Below are 19,584 nucleotides of genomic sequence, written 5' to 3' on the forward strand. Positions count from 1 at the left end.
ACTAGTGGTTGTAGCTATTGGAGTTTCTGTTGAAGTTGCGGTCGTTGTTTGCGTCGTTTCCGGCGTTGTTGTTAGTGAGTTAATTTCGTCGGTTCTATTGCTAGTTGGTGTTATTTCTGTTGTTGTTGTTGTTAGTATTGTCTGTTGGTTGTCGTCGTCGTTACCTTGGGGCTGCGCCGTCGCCGGTTGACTGTTGGCGTTGTTCAGATTGCTGAGGGCGGCGGCGGTGGCGGCAATGTTCGGCGTTTGGGGGGCGGCGGCGGCCGCTGTCGTCGAGTTGGTGTTCACCGTCGACGTGAGGATCGTCGTCGAGTTTTTGTTCTTGTCGAAGGTGGGACTGCGGACGCCGGCGTTGAGCGCGTTGCTGCCGAGGTGCGGAGGTATGGGCGGGGAGAGTGGCGTCGTTGTCGTTCCGTCATCGATAGGCCTCGTGTACTGTTGGAAGGGAAGAAAAGAAGTTGTTGAATCTTGGTTTGAATTGTGGGATAGAAAGGTTTAAAGTAATTCAAAGAGTTTATTTTGCAGTAATTGTTTTTAAATTTGTTTTTTTTTTAATCAAATCTCAGTAAAGATACGACACGAATGCCATGGCAATGGTAAAGTGTCTTAAAGAGGCTAATAATAATCAGTAAAGATGATTATGAAAGTCATAGACATCAAAAACTTTACACATTTACTAAGAAACTTGCTCTATTGAAAATGCCTGTGAGTTTGAAGATATTTTAAATTTGGTTTCTGTATCACTTAAAACTTGCCACTTTGCCACTAATTCTAACTATTCTTTGCGTAAAATTTTCCAAAGAATCCGGTAATGCACTTTAAAAGTATTAAATTAATCCTATTTCATATTTCAATTTAACTGACTTGTAAAACTGTTCATAATTTGTTGAAAAGTGTTTTTTGGTGTATTTTAAAAACCACCACAAACCACTTGAGTTTGTGTATCAAAACTGTTATTTCCAACACAAGAACGCACAACTTAGGTCAAATACTTTTAACCAAACATGGACTGTTATCAACCGAAACATGTTAAACAGATTCTTAAAGCAAGAAACACAATAAAACCCGATTTTACCTATCACCAAGAGGTGAAATAGAGCCTTTCCTACAAAATGACTAAAAACCCCAGTAAAAATTTCGGCTATTGCCTTAGTCTCAAATGCCTATTTTTTACAAATTTCGGAGGTAAATTAGAGGTTGTTAAGATGATTATAATTAATCAACAAAAACATAAATGGTTTTTTAAAGGTCCTATAAACTAATTTGTTTCGTGTTTAAAAACTCTTGATATTGGATTCATACTATCAACAAAATATAAAGGGTACTCAGTCTTCAATGCTAGTCTATGATAAGCTTTAAAAATTAAATAAATCGATAGTGCACCTTGTCGATCTGCGGCAATAAGCCAGAAGATACATTCTCAAGCGCAGCGTAAAATGCGCTGGCGTTAAAGCTTCGACTTGACGACTTGTCGATCTTTCGAGCGAGAATTTGAATTTGATGTTCAGTATATGATTCTTTATAAAACCAAAAAAATAATAAAAGAAAATAGAATAAAAATAAGACGTAAAACACTAATAAGGCAATATCTCTGTAAATATATTTTAGAAATGCTTAAAATTTAGGCCACAAACAGTTTATGGCGCATGGTTTCGAATGTATTTTTGTTTGAAATTATATTCTATGAATTTGAAAGTGTTATCTGTAAAATAGTCCAAAAACTACCTCTAAAAACTTGTTTTGACCACTTTTGCCGGTACTAAATTGTGAATCGAAACAAGAATAATTCGTCTCTGACGGCTACAAATCAGAAATATAAAAACTATGGTTTTGACGAGTGATTTTCCTATGATGGAAGGCACAAAATTTTAACAGCGGATACAGACATCGCCCAAATATTTCAGAAAAAAATGAGCATGAGCAGAGCATGAGCATGAGCATGGTTGACTGCCAATGAGCTGCTACTCCGTTATCGACAGATCAGCTGAAGTTAAACAATGAATCAAAAATGATCAGTGGGAGCCAACCATCCGTTCACTGTTTAACCTCTGAAGATCTCTGCTTTATAAGTCAATACCGGCGCCCTCCCAAGAAGCCTGCAGTTCAACGAAAGGGAGGAATGTTAGTCCGATAGTTGGAGTTGCAGACTCATCAAGCACATAGTTTTTCGCTATATACTTGTTGATATCGCTTGAGACCGTTGAATCCACAGCATCTCCTTCAAGCATCACGTGATTATTTTTTTTTTGGGTTAGTAGGATAAGGTATTGGCTTTTCGATGCCTCCCGAGCTACGACGCTATGGGGAGGACTTTCATAACAGACCCGTCGGCGAGCCTTCCGAGCAACGATGCTATGGGAAGGTCTTTCTGGTTAACACACAAAATCACTCACACACAGTTATTTTGCTCCACTATTAACTCAACGATCCAAATTGTCAGTGCGTCTTTCGATCATTATATAGAAATGGCTTTTTCACCGCAAAAAAATAAAACCTTATTCGAAAAATTTAAACACAATCCACCCGACGCCGTGCCTTCCGATCAACAATGATATAGGAAGGGCTCAGAAAATCACAAAAGAAATCACTTTTCACTCCGAATATTTTTTACGACCACGCGCTTCCTTTGTTCAATTATGCCTGATGACGCTGCATTTTCAGAGGGCAATCTTCTCCTCGCAGCGCACAATACACGACAAAAAATGCTAAACAAAAGGCACACACAAAAAAAAAATCACTTTTCACTCCGAATATTTTTTACGACCACGCGCTTCCTTTGTTCAATTATGCCTGATGACGCTGTATTTTCAGAGGGCAATCTTCTCCTCGCAGCGCACAATACACGACAAAAAATGCGAAATAAAAGGCACACACAAAAAAAAATCACATTTCACTCCGAATATTTTTTACGACCACGCGCTTCCTTTGTTCAATTATGCCTCACCCAAATATTTCAGAAAAAAAAAACCTTAAAACGTTTTAGCGTAAAGCGTTTTTCCAAAAGCAAACCTTTAACCTTTCTCTTGTAAGAAAGGCAAAAATCATGGTAATAGTTAGGGTAAGTGAAATTTCACGATTTTGCGGACAGCGTGAAATACGTGAAATTCGGCTTTTTCCGTGAAATCCCGTGAAATTTTTTGTTTGTGTGAAACTGTAACGATTTTTCTCAAAATGATTTACCAAACTCAAATAAGAATAAAAATAATCTTATGAAATACTGTAGAATTAAGCGAGTGAATACCTTTGTTTAATTGCTAACATAGGGTTAGTGATTTTTGACGATTTCCTGGACGGCGTGAAATTCTTGAAATTTATCAAATTTCTCAAATCATTTTTTTTTTCAAAATAGCAACATAATAAATATTTCAGCAATACAGCAATAGCCTGTTAGTATAACACTTTGTATCAGATTAAGGAAGGACGTTGTGATGGTAACTTTAGGTTAGTTTAGTAATATTTTCATTCGCAGTAATACTAATTTTACTGCTGAGCAGTTCTCTAGGATTTCGGTCATTCGATTTTTTTTGTATTTTTTAATCCGACTGAAACTTTTTTGGTGCCTTCGGTATGCCCAAAGAAGCCATTTTGCATCATTAGTTTGTCCATATAATTTTCCATACAAATTCGGCAGCTGTCCATACAAAAATGATGTATGAAAATTCAAAAATCTGTATCTTTTGAAGGAATTTTTTGATCGATTTGGTGTCTTCGGCAAAGTTGTAGGTATGGATACGGACTACACTGGAAAAAAATAATACACGGTAAAAAAAATTTGGTGATTTTTTTATTTAACTTTTTATCACTAAAACTTGATTTACAAAAAAACACTATTTTTAATTTTTTTTATTTTTTGATATGTTTTAGAAGGCATAAAATGCCAACTTTTCAGAAATTTCCAGGTTGTGCAAAAAATCACTGACCGAGTTATGAATTTTTTTATCAATACTGATTTTTTCAAAAAATCGAAATTTTGGTCGTAAAAATTTTTCAACTTTATTTTTCGATGTAAAATCAAATTTGCAATCAAAAAGTACTTTACTGAAATTTTGATAAAGTGCACCGTTTTCAAGTTATAGCCATATTTAAGTGACTTTTTTGAAAATAGTCGCAGTTTTTCATTTTTTTAAATTAGTGCACATGTTTGCCCAGTTTTGAAAAAAATATTTTTGAAAAGCTGAGAAAATTCTCTATATTTTGCTTATTTGGACTTTGTTGATACGACCTTTAGTTGCTGAGATATTGCAATGCAAAGGTTTAAAAACAGGAAAATTGATGTTTTCTAAGTTTCACCCAAACAACCCACCATTTTCTATCGTCAATATCTCAGCAACTAATGGTCCGATTTTCAATGTTAATATATGAAACATTTGTGAAATTTTCCGATCTCTTCGAAAAAAATATTTTTGGAATTTTCAAATCAAGACTAACATTTCACAAAGGCCAAACATTCAATATTACGCCCTTTTAAAATGTTTGTCTTGATTTGAAAATTCCAAAAATATTTTTTTCGAAAAGATCGGAAAATTTCACAATTGTTTCATATATTAACATTGAAAATCGGACCATTAGTTGCTGAGATATTGACGATAGAAAATGGTGGGTTGTTTGGGTGAAACTTAGAAAACATCAATTTTCCTGTTTTTAAACCTTTGCATTGCAATATCTCAGCAACTAAAGGTCGTATCAACATAGTCCGAATAAGCAAAATATAGAGAATTTTCTCAGCTTTTCAAAAATATTTTTTTCAAAACTGGGCAAACATGTGCACTAATTTAAAAAAATGAAAAACTGCGACTATTTTCAAAAAAGTCACTTAAATATGGCTATAACTTGAAAACGGTGCACTTTATCAAAATTTTAGTAAAGTACTTTTTGATTGCAAATTTGATTTTACATCGAAAAATGAAGTTGAAAAATTTTTACGACCAAAATTTCGATTTTTTGAAAAAATCAGTATTGATTAAAAAATTCATAACTCGGTCAGTGATTTTTTGCACAACCTGGAAATTTCTGAAAAGTTGGCATTTTATGTCTTCTAAAACATATCAAAAAATAAAAAAAATTAAAAATAGTGTTTTTTTGTAAATCAAGTTTTAGTGATAAAAAGTTAAATAAAAAAATCACCAAATTTTTTTTTACCGTGTATTATTTTTTCCAGTGTAGTCCGTATCCATACCTACAACTTTGCCGAAGACACCAAATCGATCAAAAAATTCCTTCAAAAGATACAGATTTTTGAATTTTCATACATCATTTTTGTATGGACAGCTGCCGAATTTGTATGGAAAATTATATGGACAAACTAATGATGCAAAATGGCTTCTTTGGGCATACCGAAGGCACCAAAAAAGTTTCAGCCGGATTAAAAAATACAAAAATTAAAATTGAAGAAAAAAGACCGATTTCGTAGAGAATTGCTCTGCTCTTTTATTTGAAAAGTATAGTTTCATAAGAAATTAAAAGAATCAAGCTTTGTTTTGTTTAAATTAAAATGAAGGGTACTTTTTATCTTTGAAATCAACTTTTAAAAACATTTCAGATTTTTCTCAGTCTTGTTTTATTTTAACGATATTTGATTGTTTGGGTGGATAATTTCCATGAAAGTTTAAAAAAGTACTACTTTGTTGTTTTCGTTTTGATTTATTTTTTTCAATTCAATTCGGTTTTATTGGTGAATAATCAAGATACAATCATTTTTTTGCAATTCATAACAGAATTTTGGAGTTCCTTTCAGCTGTGTGTTGCATCATAATCCTTTTTGGAACAATTATTTCTATAACTATAACAAGAGCAAGAAAAATAAAAAAAAAACTTGCTAAAAAATTCATTTTGAATAAAAATTTTGATTTCAATACATATATTTTATTTTTGCAATTCCGTCGTGAAATTACTTACTTTTCCTGTCATTCTTGAACGACGAAATAGCCTACTTTTCTGTATCAAAAATAACAGAATCGAATAGCAACACTGTTCAAAATAAATGCTGAAAAGTTCAACTTTTCAGCACTGAATGTTGAAAAGTGTTACTTTTCGAAAAAAAATATGATTTAAGCGATTTATTGACAAAATACATGAAAATTTGACTTAAAATTTCATTCAATGGGTGTTTTTCGGAATTGCAAAAAAATGTTGTATGGAACTCGTTGCAAAACTTGATTTTTCAGCACTCTTCGTATTTATCCAACTCGGTGAACCTCGTTGGATAAATGTACGACTCGTGCTGAAAAAATCCTCTTTTTGCAACTTGTTGCATAAACTACTATTTGAATGTGCTAAATGTCGCAAAAAATTCAAATTATTTAACTCATTTTGGCTGGACAAGATTGTTAAATCTTGCTTTGATATGAAAATCAATAAATTGAAGCAAATCGGGGATTTTTTTAGCTTTATTAGTCAAATATTAAAAAAAGCAGTTCAATAAATGAGAATACGCATGCCCTACATTTTGTTTCAAAATATGTATAGAGCCCATCCAAAAACCAGAGTTTCTGTGATTTAAACATAAGATTATCAGAGCTATTTTAACGTTTTTCACGTTCCGCGATATTTGCGTGAAATTTGGTGTTTTGAAATTGAGGTCCCCGTGAAATTTGCAATTTTCGAGCGTGAAAAATCACTAAGCCTAGTAATAGTACATCTTGGAAGGGGCACATCTTTTATTTAAGAAAAAAATGTGTAATTTAACCTCTGAAAATGTGTTACTTTACCACTTTTCAGTCTTAATTGAGATAAAATTATGTACATCATAAAAAAGGTAATATTCAACCTTCGAAATTTCCACAATTTTGAACTGTGAATAATCATTGAGATTAACTGTTTCAAATACATGTTAATTTGATTCTCGTACCAGCAACGTGAACGATAGTCGATCAATAAGGCTCGACAGCTGCCGCTGGAAAGCGTTCGTAATGGTAAATATCTCCATAAACATTTTAGGCACAACAATTTACACCAAATTACACAAATTCACTAACTTTACATGTCACACTTCAAGCACTTACGCGCAACTATTCTGTCGACCTCGGGGCCATACTGACGAAAGGTAACTGAAGGCAACAAGGTCGTCTAGCCGGGAGAATTGCAACCTTTTATTTTTCTAATACGTTTCAAAAGTGGGTTTCTCTTTCCTTCTGCATAAAGTGTACATTTAACAGAACGAGGAACCCAAAAATGCATCAATAATTTAGTGGTGAAGTGCAAGAGAGGAAGAGAGACGGACCAAAAATATTTGAAAAATGTGAAACTGGGTACTGCTAGACCAATGCTAGACAGCCAGTCCCAGGTAGGAGGACCTTGACCGATGAAGATTGTCCCGACGAAAACGAGGTAGAAAAAAGAAACCCGCTTTCTGTGGATTGAGCAAAGAAATTCTTACTAGAAACGGAAATGAGCTGAAAGCGGAGGCCTGGCGGGGGATCAGATTAGGATGATTAAAATGGGTTTGGCGGTGCTGACGACAGAAAATGGGCAAAAGGATAAATGGGAATGACAAAGTTGAGTAAAAAGAAAGAGAGGCGAAAAACCCAACTCGGGAAATGGACCGATTAGGCGATGATTCGACAAATTGAGACCGCACATTTTTGTCTTTGTGTGGTTGTTGAGTGGAACACTCAGCGATACGGAATTTCCTGGAATTTAAATTATTGCTGGATTTTGATCTTGGGATTTCCAATCAAAAATTCTGTTTACGTTTTGTTTCCGGGAAATTTGAAAACACAACTTTACATTCAAAACTAGCTACTAGACGGTGTAATTCGAAATTAGAATATAATTCGAAATAAAAACGTAGAAAAAATCATTAGATAGAGGAAACAGTGTATTTCAATCGAGCACTTCAAATGTTTAATACTCAGCAATTTAACGCTTGATTGCAGCTTTTTAAAAGAATTTTCAACTAAAAACAAATAGAAAACAGCTTAAAATGGAGAACCTTTCATGAAAATAAAACAAAATTGCAGAATTATTCGCAAATATAGTGAGAATCGGGCATTTGGATGGAAATAGAGCAAACTTTAGAGCTGCCAAAAATACGTGTCCCCTAAAATGTATTTAATATTTGGTAGTTTCACTTGTGTGATTTGTTCTGCCAAAGCTTCAATTTATAAACATGAAAGAAGGAAACTCACAAAACAAGAAATGTAATGATATTCGTGAAAGAAACGTTGCCTTTTTTTCTTAATTTTATCTTATCTTTCCAACTTTGCATCGGATCATATAACGAGCAAACCAATATATCATGGGTAATTCTCTACCAACTCACACGAAATCGGGAAAAGTTGCCCCGACCCCTCTTCGATTTGCGTGAAACTTTGTCCTAAGGGGTAACTTTTGTCCCTGATCACGAATCCGAGGTCCGTTTTTTGATATCTCGTGACGGAGGGGCGGTACGACCCCTTCCATTTTTGAACATGCGAAAAAAGAGGTGTTTTTCAAAAATTTGCAGCCTGAAACGGTGATGAGATAGAAATCTGGTGTCAAAGGGACTTTTATGTAAAATTAGACGCCCGATTTGATGGCGTACTCAGAATTCCGAAAAAACGTATTTTTCATCGAAAAAAACACTAAAAAAGTTTTAAAAATTCTCCCATTTTCCGTTACTCGACTGTAAAAAATTTTGGAACATGTCATTTTATGGGAAATTTAATGTACTTTTCGAATCTACATTGTCCCAGAAGGGTCATTTTTTCATTTAGAACAAAATTTTTCATTTTAAAATTTCGTGTTTTTTCTAACTTTGCAGGGTTATTTTTTAGAGTGTAACAATGTTCTACAAAGTTGTAGAGCAGACAATTACAAAAATTTTGATATATAGACATAAGGGGTTTGCTTATAAACATCACAAGTTATCGCGATTTTACGAAAAAAAGTTTTGAAAAAGTTACTTTTTGCGTTTCTCTTTGTTTCGTCGTCCGTGTCTGTCGCGAGTGACCATGAACGGCCATGATCGATGACGACCAACTTTTTCAAAACTTTTTTTCGTAAAATCGCGATAACTCGTGATGTTTATAAGCAAACCCCTTATGTCTATATATCAAAATTTTTGTAATTGTCTGCTCTACAACTTTGTAGAACATTGTTACACTCTAAAAAATAACCCTGCAAAGTTAGAAAAAACACGAAATTTTAAAATGAAAAATTTTGTTCTAAATGAAAAAATGACCCTTCTGGGACAATGTAGATTCGAAAAGTACATTAAATTTCCCATAAAATGACATGTTCCAAAATTTTTTACAGTCGAGTAACGGAAAATGGGAGAATTTTTAAAACTTTTTTAGTGTTTTTTTCGATGAAAAATACGTTTTTTCGGAATTCTGAGTACGCCATCAAATTGGGCGTCTAATTTTACATAAAAGTCCCTTTGACACCAGATTTCTATCTCATCACCGTTTCAGGCTGCAAATTTTTGAAAAACACCTCTTTTTTCGCATGTTCAAAAATGGAAGGGGTCGTACCGCCCCTCCGTCACGAGATATCAAAAAACGGATTCGTGATCAGGGACAAAAGTTACCCCTTAGGACAAAGTTTCACGCAAATCGAAGAGGGGTCGGGGCAACTGCTGTGTGAGTTGGCGGAGAATTACCCTCATAGCATTTTTTTATTAAACTTTGTCTATGCATTCTGTTCCGCCCGTGTGGATCAATCGGACCGCGCACTGGACTCACAATCCAGAAGTTGCTGGTTCGAAACCCGCGGCGGGCGCTCTAAAAAATCTAAGTGTAAATATGGGTATCCAGCGCCGTCGCTCCGTGCCGTACTCAAACACTTAGGAGCAAAGGGCTAACAATGGTGGCCGACAGCTATAAAGTCAACTTCGTTTTTTTTTCTTTAGGGACCATCCATAAACCACGTGGACACTTTAGGGGGGGGGGGGGGGTATGGCGATTGTCCACGATCCATACAAAAAAGTTTTTTTTTGTATGGACAATTGTCCACGGGGGGGGGGGGGGGGTAACAGATTCCCAAAAAAGTGTCCACGTGGTTTATGGATGGTCCCTTACATTCAAGTCACCATACACCCAAAGTTAAAGAACGAGGGGATAGTCCATACGAAAAGAAACGTGAGGAAAGTGCTATTTTGCGAGAGTATAGTCCTCTCGCGTGTTCATTCGTTCATTGGAACAGTTCATCCTATTGAGAGGCTTATATGGACAAATGACAGCCACTTAGCCACCAACCCATGAGTAAAGTACTCTCGGTAATTTCGGGATTTATCCTCTCAGTCTGCACACAGTATCATTTTACTACCGAATCGTTCTCTTTATCCTCTCGTATGCCGATGTCCAGTTCTAGGTGTAGAATATCTGTATCTGAAGAAGGATTTTATTCTGAACGAATTAGTTTCTTTGATTATGTTGTTGGTTATGATTAGGATTTCACAGGAAAATTAGTTTGACAAACTTTATATTGATATGTATAAGTAGACTAAATTTTTAGTAAGCCAATTTATAAAATTAAAAAAAGTGAGTGTTTTAAAGTACTTAAACAATACTTGAAAATGTATGAATAAAATAACTTTAATGTTAAAAAATGGCTTTGACAATTGTTCCAATGAACGAATGAACACGCGAGAGGAATATACTCTCGCAAAATAGAACTTTCCTCACGTTTCTTTTCGTGAGGACTAGGCTTAGTGATTTTTAACGCTGGAAAATAGAAAATTTCACGGGGACCTCAATTTCAAAACACCAAATTTCACGCAAATTTCACGGAACGTGAAAAATGTTAAAGTAACTCTGAAAATCTTATGTTTAAATCACAAAAACTACTTTTTAGCTTCATTAAATATCATTCTTCAATAAACTTAAAAAATTCCTCAACAAATTTTAACTTGACACAAAAATCAATCTCCTTATTTTCAAAAAAGTTCCATCTGGTAAGCATGCGTATCATCATTTGTTGAACTGCTTTTTTTTAAATATTCGACTTATAAAGCTAAAAGTTTTCACTGATTTGCTTCCTATATTAGTAATTGAACAAGGTTATTCACTCGCTTGATTCTACAGTAGTTCTTACGATTATTTTTATTCCTATTTGAGTTTGATACAATATTTTGAGTAAAATCGTTACATTTTCACGCAAACATAAAATTTCACGGGATTTCGCGGAAAAAGACAAATTTCGTGGATTTCACGCTGTCCGCGAAATCGTGATATTTCACTAACCCTAGTGAGGACTATCCCCTCGTTCTTTAATTTTGGGTGTTAAACATAGAGTTTTTCCATATTTTGGAAACTACTAAATTAGTGTGCATCGTTACAAAAATATATTATTTCGTGAATTAAACGTAGATGACTTTATAGCTGTCGGCCACCATTGCGAGTACCAACCACTAGTGTCTTCCTTTTATCTACAAGGACTTCGCCGCCCTGGGCTCCTAAGTGTATGAAAGTATGGCACGGAGCAACGGCGTCGAATACCCATATTTACACAAAGAATTTTAGAGCGCCCGCCGCGGGATTCGAGCCGGCGACTACGTGAGTCCAGTGCGCGGTCCGATTGATCCACACGGGCGGGACTTTGCTCGTGGAATATACTCATCCATAAAAAAAAATCGGCATATATAATCATAACCTACATTTCTAAAACGGCAAATAGTACGATTATCTCGGGTAATTTCACACTAGTTTGAGGTCTCAGAGTCGTTTCAAAACACCTTACAAATGCATCCAATAGAATTGGATTTCCTCAAAATGTTAGAAATTTCGAACAATTTTAAGATTTTGTTTTTTTTGGTTCTTAACCTCAAACTCGAATGCTCGTTTTACCCCACATACCTTTGTCACATGATACTTGAAACAAAAGAAGCGCCAATATTTCTTTTCCCGGGAATTTGGACGCTCTATTTTGAATAAAAAATATTTAGGGAAGTGTGGGAAGACTTGATCCCCTTTTTTTTGTATCGCACATAACTCTGTCAATTTTTCACAAAACTATAAACTTTTTGCATGGATTGAAAGCTTGAACATTCAACTTTGTTTAACTGATAAGGGTATTTCGTCAGATGAACTTTTCGAATCATGCCAAGTGTTTTAAAAAAATATTTTAAACCGGCATTTTCAAAATGTTAGGGGTAACTTGATCACCCTTTCAAAATTTTGAAGAAATCTTAAGCAAAATGTTTCTTATTCATTCAAAGTCTTATTTTTATATAAGTTACAGCAATTTTACATAAAACCTGTACGTTTGTGTTCAAAATATAACAAGTTAAGTATGTAAAACATTTAAAAACTTAAAATATTCTGCTTAGACCAAAATTGAGCATGTTTACAAAAAAAAAAAAAAAATGATTCAAACTGCTTGAAGTCTTGTACAACTATACAAAAGGAAAACATGTAACGTCAAGATTCGAAATCCGGACACTTAGTAGCATATAATTTTTGTTACAGCTGACAAAAATTCATGTAATAAGTTGGAAATGTAGAAATATCATCTGGATGTAGTACAAATAGTAAATTTTAAGACAATGCATGCAAACTATGTCTTTTCTAACCATTTGTCATGAGAATTTCAAAATTAAAATGACTTGTTGTGCTTCGAATCCCGGACACTGATAAAAGCTTATTCGAATCCCGGACACTCGATTTTGCTTATGAATCGCACAAATTTGACCTTTAATTTTAGTGAGTTAGCAGTCTTTAGGTCTCAAATAAGCTGTTAACATTAAAACAATCGATGTTTTGTATAAAAATTTGCCAGAATTCAAGGAAATCAGAACTATACATTTTTGCTTTGCCTTCCCGGTGCTTCGAACGTCTATGAAATATTTCAGCGAAATGTTGCACAGTTTTGGTAAACCCATTTTTTAATTTAATTTAATTGTTTTAGTATTGGCTACAGCGTCCATACATATTTGAAATGAAAGTTGATTTTAGGATTCATCAGATAACACAGCTTTGACAATAATGATGCGAACTTATATCCAAAAAAACTGATAAAACAAGAGGTGTCCGGGTTTTTAAGCGTCCGGGAATTCGAATCATGATGTTACGAAAAACCAAGCCTATTAAATAAGCTTGAGGCTGAAACCAGTAACTGTAAAAATGCCGGGGTCAATTCTCCCTAAACGCACTTTTTTAAACAATTGGCTGTAAGAATAGTATGAAATACATTTATCGTCAAATGCGCAAAGGTTTTGTAGTTGATGAGTTTATTAAACAATTCATGTATAAACAATATTTTTTTTGAATAAATTTTAAGTGTTTTCTAAACATATCATAACAAAGAAAAAAGATTTCTTGAAGGTTTTTTGCAGCACTTTTTAGAAAATATGTGTAACTCAATCCAACTTTTTTTATTTTTTTTCTTAATTTTCTACAATGAGTTTGAGCCAATTTCGCACAACTTTCTAAAACAGGGGTGACCAAAGTATGGCCCGCGGGCCAAACGTGGCCCGCGAGGTGATATTTTGTGGCCCGCGGACTCATTTTGAATGATCAAGTTAAATGGCGGTTGACCATTTGTAAAATGATTTTATTTTTTTAAATGAAACTATATTTTAAAATTTTAATGCTTAGCTTTATTGTTTGTTTTTGTTAATATAAAAATAATAATTGATTCTTTTTTGTTCTTATTTTACGATACAAATATGTTGTTCAAAAATCTTTCTAATAAAAACATTTTCACACGTTTCAATGTGAGTGAAACTAGTGAATATTGTCAAAATGCTCAAACATTTTGGAAATGTATATGAAACTTTCAAATTTGACTAAGGTATAAAACTGTAATAAAAGCAAAAATATAAGTATTCCATATTAATTTAAAAGTTATTATGACCAATAAACTGGGCCTCAAACTCACTTTGCACTTAGAAAAATTCCACCTTGGGATTCGAACTCATGACAGTTGGATAACGAATCTGATTGACTACCATCTCATTCAGCCAGACTAAATTTTGAAATCTGAGGAATAAAACGGTTGCTTAGGGTTTATTGAAAAAAGCTCTGAATTTTAGTGAACTCTGAATGAACAACAAAAAGTGTTTTTCGCTAAAATGTTTTTTTTTTCGTCGAATCTTACATATTTTAAAAATTATGGTTGCAAATCAAAATGTGTTTTGTTTTCATTTTTCAACATTTTTTTCATTGAAATATTGAATATCCTGGCATCAATCAATTTTATGTATTTCTTTTATTTTTTTGCCTCTCCTCGACCATGGCCAGACTTGAGGAACAAAATCTTTTTTTTAAATGTTCCAACAACTTTTAATTTGTTACAGTCAATTTAAAGATAAAATTATGCTTTAATATAAATTGTTCCAATTTGATGTTTCCATTTTCAAAATACAGAAAAAAAAACTTTAAATTTCAATGAAAACACAAGTACATACAACTAAATACCTTTTTTCAAATACCGAAAACAATAATAATATCAACAAAACTGAAGGAAAACTGTCATTTTCCGTTAAAAAATAATAGCAATTACGAAAATGTTAAAAAGGGAAATTTTAAGAATAAAGGTATTTTTTAGTCTTTTAAATTTATAAATCGTTTTTTTTTTCACTATATAAAAACAAATTTTGTACATATGGCCCGCAAGCTCATTTGAGCTAAAAATTTGGCCCGGCATCCAAAAACTTTGAGCACCCCTGTTCTAAAACAAAGCTTTTTTTACCTTCATGCTGACTTGACCCCGGGGATCAAGTCTCCCCACTTTCCCCTACAAAAAAGGTGTAAATTTATTAAGAAGTAACAGGGTGTTACATTTTATGAAATATGAAAAATATATCGACAGGATGTAGTTTCTACTAATTTCACGGTCATTAGAAAAGATATCTTTTTATTGTTTTCCACACTATATTACAAAAGTGTTTTGAGTGGGTGTTTTAATATGTGCTCCCGTGTGCTTTCTTGTTCTATCAAGATAGGAATCCCAGCAAGTTTAGTACAAGAGCAAGAGAGCACACGAGCATCGATGTGTGATGTCCAATGTCCATATCACATACAGTCCAGACTCGATTATCCAAAGTTCGATTATCCGATGGATTGTATGGGACTTCGGATAATCGAACAACGAACAACTAAAAAAATCGAGTTTTTTTTTAATTTTCTTGCTTTTAACATCAAATTCGAATTATGCGACCCCATTTAAGTAAAATTGGAATAGTTGATTGCCTTAAAAATTACAAAATGCATTTTTTTTCAATATTTCATGGCCGCCATCTTGGATTTAAATATTCTAAATCACTTTAGAGTAGTTTGGAGGTCAGCAATCAAAAATATGACAAATAAAAATTTCGTGATTCGATTATCCGAACTGAAATTGTTCCGATGCCTTTGGATAATCGAGTCAGGGCTGTAATGCTTTGTTCTGTACTAAACTTTCAAGAATGTGTTTTAATCCACACTTGAAGTAATCCTAACCTTCAACACCTAATATCGCAACACTTCAATTTACCAACACCGTAATTTGGAACCCCATCCAATTCGACGTCGATGTGAGGCGCCTCAACTTCACCCGGGCCGGCCCACCCAAACCGAACTAGGAAAAAAAGGCCGGCCTTTCAAGAGGGTCCCCACCCCGTTTACGACCTCTCCGAGGGCGACTGGTGGTGGGCAATTCAATAAACTTTGTCGATCTGTGAGACGTGCCGCTTTACGAGGTTGCCTGCCTAATTTTACTGTTTATTTTCGCTCGTCGCTTCGTGTACCTTTATGATTACTCTTTTTTCTGATCTTCCTCCTTCCGCCCAGACGCTCTACCAAGGTCGAAATTTGGAGAACGTGGGCTTGAAGAAAATTTGGGTTTAAGGAATAAGATTAGAGAAGAAAGTTTTTTTCTTGCCATGTTAGTGTGAAGATTCGAAAAATTTGCATTTTTCAAGCATTGATGACGGGTAAGGTCATAAACTGGATTACCCTCCTTTAGGGGAGAGACGGGAGCGACTAGATCCTCACGGAGAAGCCGAAGCTGTGTTTTATTTTCACGCAAAGTCAACTCAAAAATTATCAGCGAAGAAATGCTCCAAACAACAAGTGTTGGCTCTACTCACGATGGACTTGGTCCGCTCGGGTCGGCTCGCGATGAGCGGCGGGATGACTCCGCCATTGTTGGTGCCGCCGATGCCGCCGCCACCGCCACCACCACCACTTCCGGTGCCGATGCTGCCCCCGCTGCTGCTGATGCCGCCGAGTTCGTCGCTGTCGTGGTCGCCGGCCGAGTTGTGGTGCGAGGACAGCGGTCCTAAGCTGTACGCCTGCGAGTGCGAACTGGACAGATGTACCTGGCCGCCGACGCCACCGCCGTGCGATTCCGAGTCGGTCGGGGTGCTGCTCGGGCTGCTGCTGCTGACCCGGCTCAGCGACGAACCTATGGACGATGCTGGACAGATTAGAGGCATTAATTGGCGCGTATAATGTGCATGTATGTAAGGATGTAATGATACGTGTGTGTGTGTGACGAGTGAGGAAGGAAAGGGAACCGGTCATATGGTGATCGAGCTTAATTAAGAAAATGCCTATTTTTTGTAAGTTTAAAAGATGCAGATTCTTTGAACATCAAGTTGTTTTGGAATTATGGTCTCCGTGAACATTCAAATTTTCAGCGTGAAATTTTACTAAGCCTATGACGACTAATAAGAAGATTTTACAGTGATGGTAAGTGAGCAAAACTCTAAATTATGATCAAAATTTCAAAAATATGAGCTTGAAATTTGGGAGAAATTTTGCCCGGTTTGTATTTTTTTATTATGTTTTTTACATTATTTTCTAGTTTATGGCTCATTCCAGGTCAACTGAGTACATTTTTGGACTCGACCGCAGCGATTTGGACCAAACTTGGAGGGAACGTTCATCTATCGATAGTTAACAGAAATCCAAGTTTGGTGCTGATTGGATCATTCCTCTATTTTTGGCACCGCCCTCTTTTTTGAAGATGTTCTAAAAAACTTTCTTTTCTTTTAATTATAACTTTGCAACTATTTGAGCAAAAGACATTCTACAGGTTGTATTTTATAGAAAATTGTCCAAGAAATTCGATAAAAATAAAATTTGAACCCTTAAATGTCCACAAATATTATATTTTTTATGTTTTAAGTTTTAAAATTCTGTATTGATCAATTCCTTATATTTTTATTTGTTTTATTTTATCACCATCGTGTTCCCCGGACAATTTTACATAATAACCAATGTAGACCTCAAACTAAAATGAACTTTTGGCGAGATACAGCAATTTTACCGAAAAAAGTTTGATTTTGCGCTGCACTCTGTCCTATGAATTCAAATTCTAAATAAGTTTCTCACATATAAAAACCGAACTATGCGGGATTCATCCCTTTTTGTTGAAAAGTACACCATGTACTTCCAAGTGCTGCGTAAAATCCAACCAGGGTAGGTAAACCATCACCATCGCACTATCATTGATGCATATTTCGGTGCGTTCCTCGTCTCTTAAAATTTCTCTTCTCTTTCGCAGCCGAGTGATGGTCGGCTTGCTATCGCGAATATCGAAAGCCCAGCACATCGACGAGAAATAGCCTCTCGCTGGCTCCGATGGAACTATCGTTCCAACCGGAGAGGCACGCACACGAAATTGCTGTATACATACACTAGAGCTCACGCACACAAATGAACGCAATTCTACAGGGCTTACGGGCGAGAGAATTTCACGATTGCTCTTTCTCTTGCTTTTTGAGCGAGGGGACTGGCTGTGTGAGAGATTTTTTTCCGTCTTACGCATCGGTTTGTTCGTTGCTCGCTATTTCATCGGCGTCGTTTTCGCTTCGCTCTCTTGATGCAGTTTTGGGAGAACGCCGAAAAATTGATGATTTGAGCGAGGGACGATATCTTAAAGCCCTCGCCATCGGCGAGGAAACGAGAAAATACCATCCCTGAATCCAACTTTTTTCAGTAAAATCACTATATCTTGCCAATAGTTCATTATAGTTTGAGGTCTACATTGATTATTATGTAAAATTGCCCGGGGATGGTGATATAATAAAACAAATAAAAATATAAGAAATTGGTCAAAACAGAATTTTAATACTTAAAACTTGAAAATATAATATTAGTGGGCATTTAAGGGTTAAAATTATGTTTTTATCGAATTCCTTGGACAATTTTCTATAAATTGCAACCTGTAGAAAGTCTTTTGCTAAAGTATTTGCAATGTTATGATTAAAAGAAAAAAAGTTTTTTAGAAAATCGTCAAAAAAGAGGGCGGTGCCAAAAATAGAGGGATGATCCAATCAGCACCAAACTTGGGATTTCTGTTCACTATCGATAGATGAACGTTCCCTCCAAGTTTGGTCCAAATCAGTGAAGGCCGAGTCCAAAAGTGTACTCAGTTGACCTGGAATGGCCCTTATACGGGGTAGAGCGTCCAATTTTCTGGGAATTCCAGAATTTCAAGCGGAAGTATACATTTTCTCAACTTTTTGGACCCAATTTATTGAAAATATTCTCAAAATAATAAATGAAATTACTCATCATACTCTTGTTCAATTCAAATTATTGTTAAGTTCATATGGAATTAATCAGACGATTTAACGAATTTGACGTTAAATTTATTTAATATCACCTTTCCCACCCAGAAGGAAATCTAGATTTATTTAGTTTTACATTGGTATTTTTTACTGGCCAAATTGGATGAAATTTGAATTGGAATCAGTAAACGTAATAAATAACACTGAGCAAAAGAAATTAGTGCAATTTATTCGATAGTTTTCGAGATATTTAAATTTGAAGTGAAAATATAGTGGTGCTCTGATGCAACCATGGGCGTTATAGGGTTAATTTCTGAAGCATCTGAGAAAAGATCTAACTTCATGAAAATAGTTTTTTTTACAATTCAGGTAAAGTTTTTAAAGAAAAATTGGTATTATTTCAGAAGAAGTACGTCAATGAATAAGAAATTACAATTTGAAGTATAGGAATTATGGAGCACCGATGAAACAACAGTTGTTACAGGGTAAAATACACTAGCGTGCACAGGGGGGGGGGGGGCAACATGGGGCAGTTGCCCCACTATCCTTAGAAATTTGTTCTAAAATTGCTAAGGGGGTGTCCATAAACGACGAAATTTTCAAAACGCTCATATTGTTGCCCCACCTTTCTTGAGGATCTGGGCACGCTAGTGGTAAAATATATAAGCGGAAATGGGTGTAGAAAATAAGAAAAAAATAAACATTTACTTATAGTTGTATGATTTTCTACATCGGTCAAGGTATTAGTTGATCTTCACACTTATTTTTACCATTAAAGGCGCTGTCCTATACTGGTTTGTAGCAACATATTATTCTGAGCCAAGATCAGAACGATTTTCAATAAATTTAAAATTTCCCTGCACCCAGAACTGGGCATCGGCATACGAGAGGGTAAAGAGCACGATTCGGCAGTAAAATGGTACTGTGTGCGGACGGAGAGGATAAATCCCGAAATTCCGACATTTTTTAAAACATTGGAAAAATAACTTGAAACAGGTCTAGCTACCAGACAGTCATTTTTTTACAATCTAAGAGGTCTTTTTTCCAATGCTTTTTAAAGATGAAAAATTCGTTGAAAAACGGATTTTTGGCGAATTTTTAGATCGAAGCCCGCCTAGAGGCGAGGTTGGGTTGTTGAGGGTTAAAACCAAGATTCCAAATTATAC

At 35.1% G+C, this 19,584-nt stretch overlaps 1 protein-coding gene across 4 annotated transcripts in view; it reads right to left on the bottom strand.

Moving 5' to 3' along the window:
* Positions 1 to 19,584, bottom strand: part of LOC120413774 (serine/threonine-protein kinase Pak) — a 108,932-nt gene that overhangs the window by 10,111 nt on the left and 79,237 nt on the right. For 3 of the 4 annotated variants that reach the window (XM_052709350.1, XM_039574713.2, XM_052709351.1), the window contains 2 exons: positions 15,989 to 16,317; positions 165 to 435 (listed from right to left, as the gene is read on the bottom strand). In XM_052709350.1, the coding sequence (XP_052565310.1) occupies positions 165 to 435; positions 15,989 to 16,317 (600 nt within the window). The remainder of the gene's footprint in view (positions 1 to 164; positions 436 to 15,988; positions 16,318 to 19,584) is intronic. The other variant, XM_039574715.2, reaches the window with a different exon arrangement.

The sequence above is a fragment of the Culex pipiens genome, chromosome 3, assembly GCF_016801865.2.
Source record: "Culex pipiens pallens isolate TS chromosome 3, TS_CPP_V2, whole genome shotgun sequence".
NCBI classification, from domain to species: Eukaryota; Metazoa; Arthropoda; class Insecta; order Diptera; family Culicidae; genus Culex; species Culex pipiens.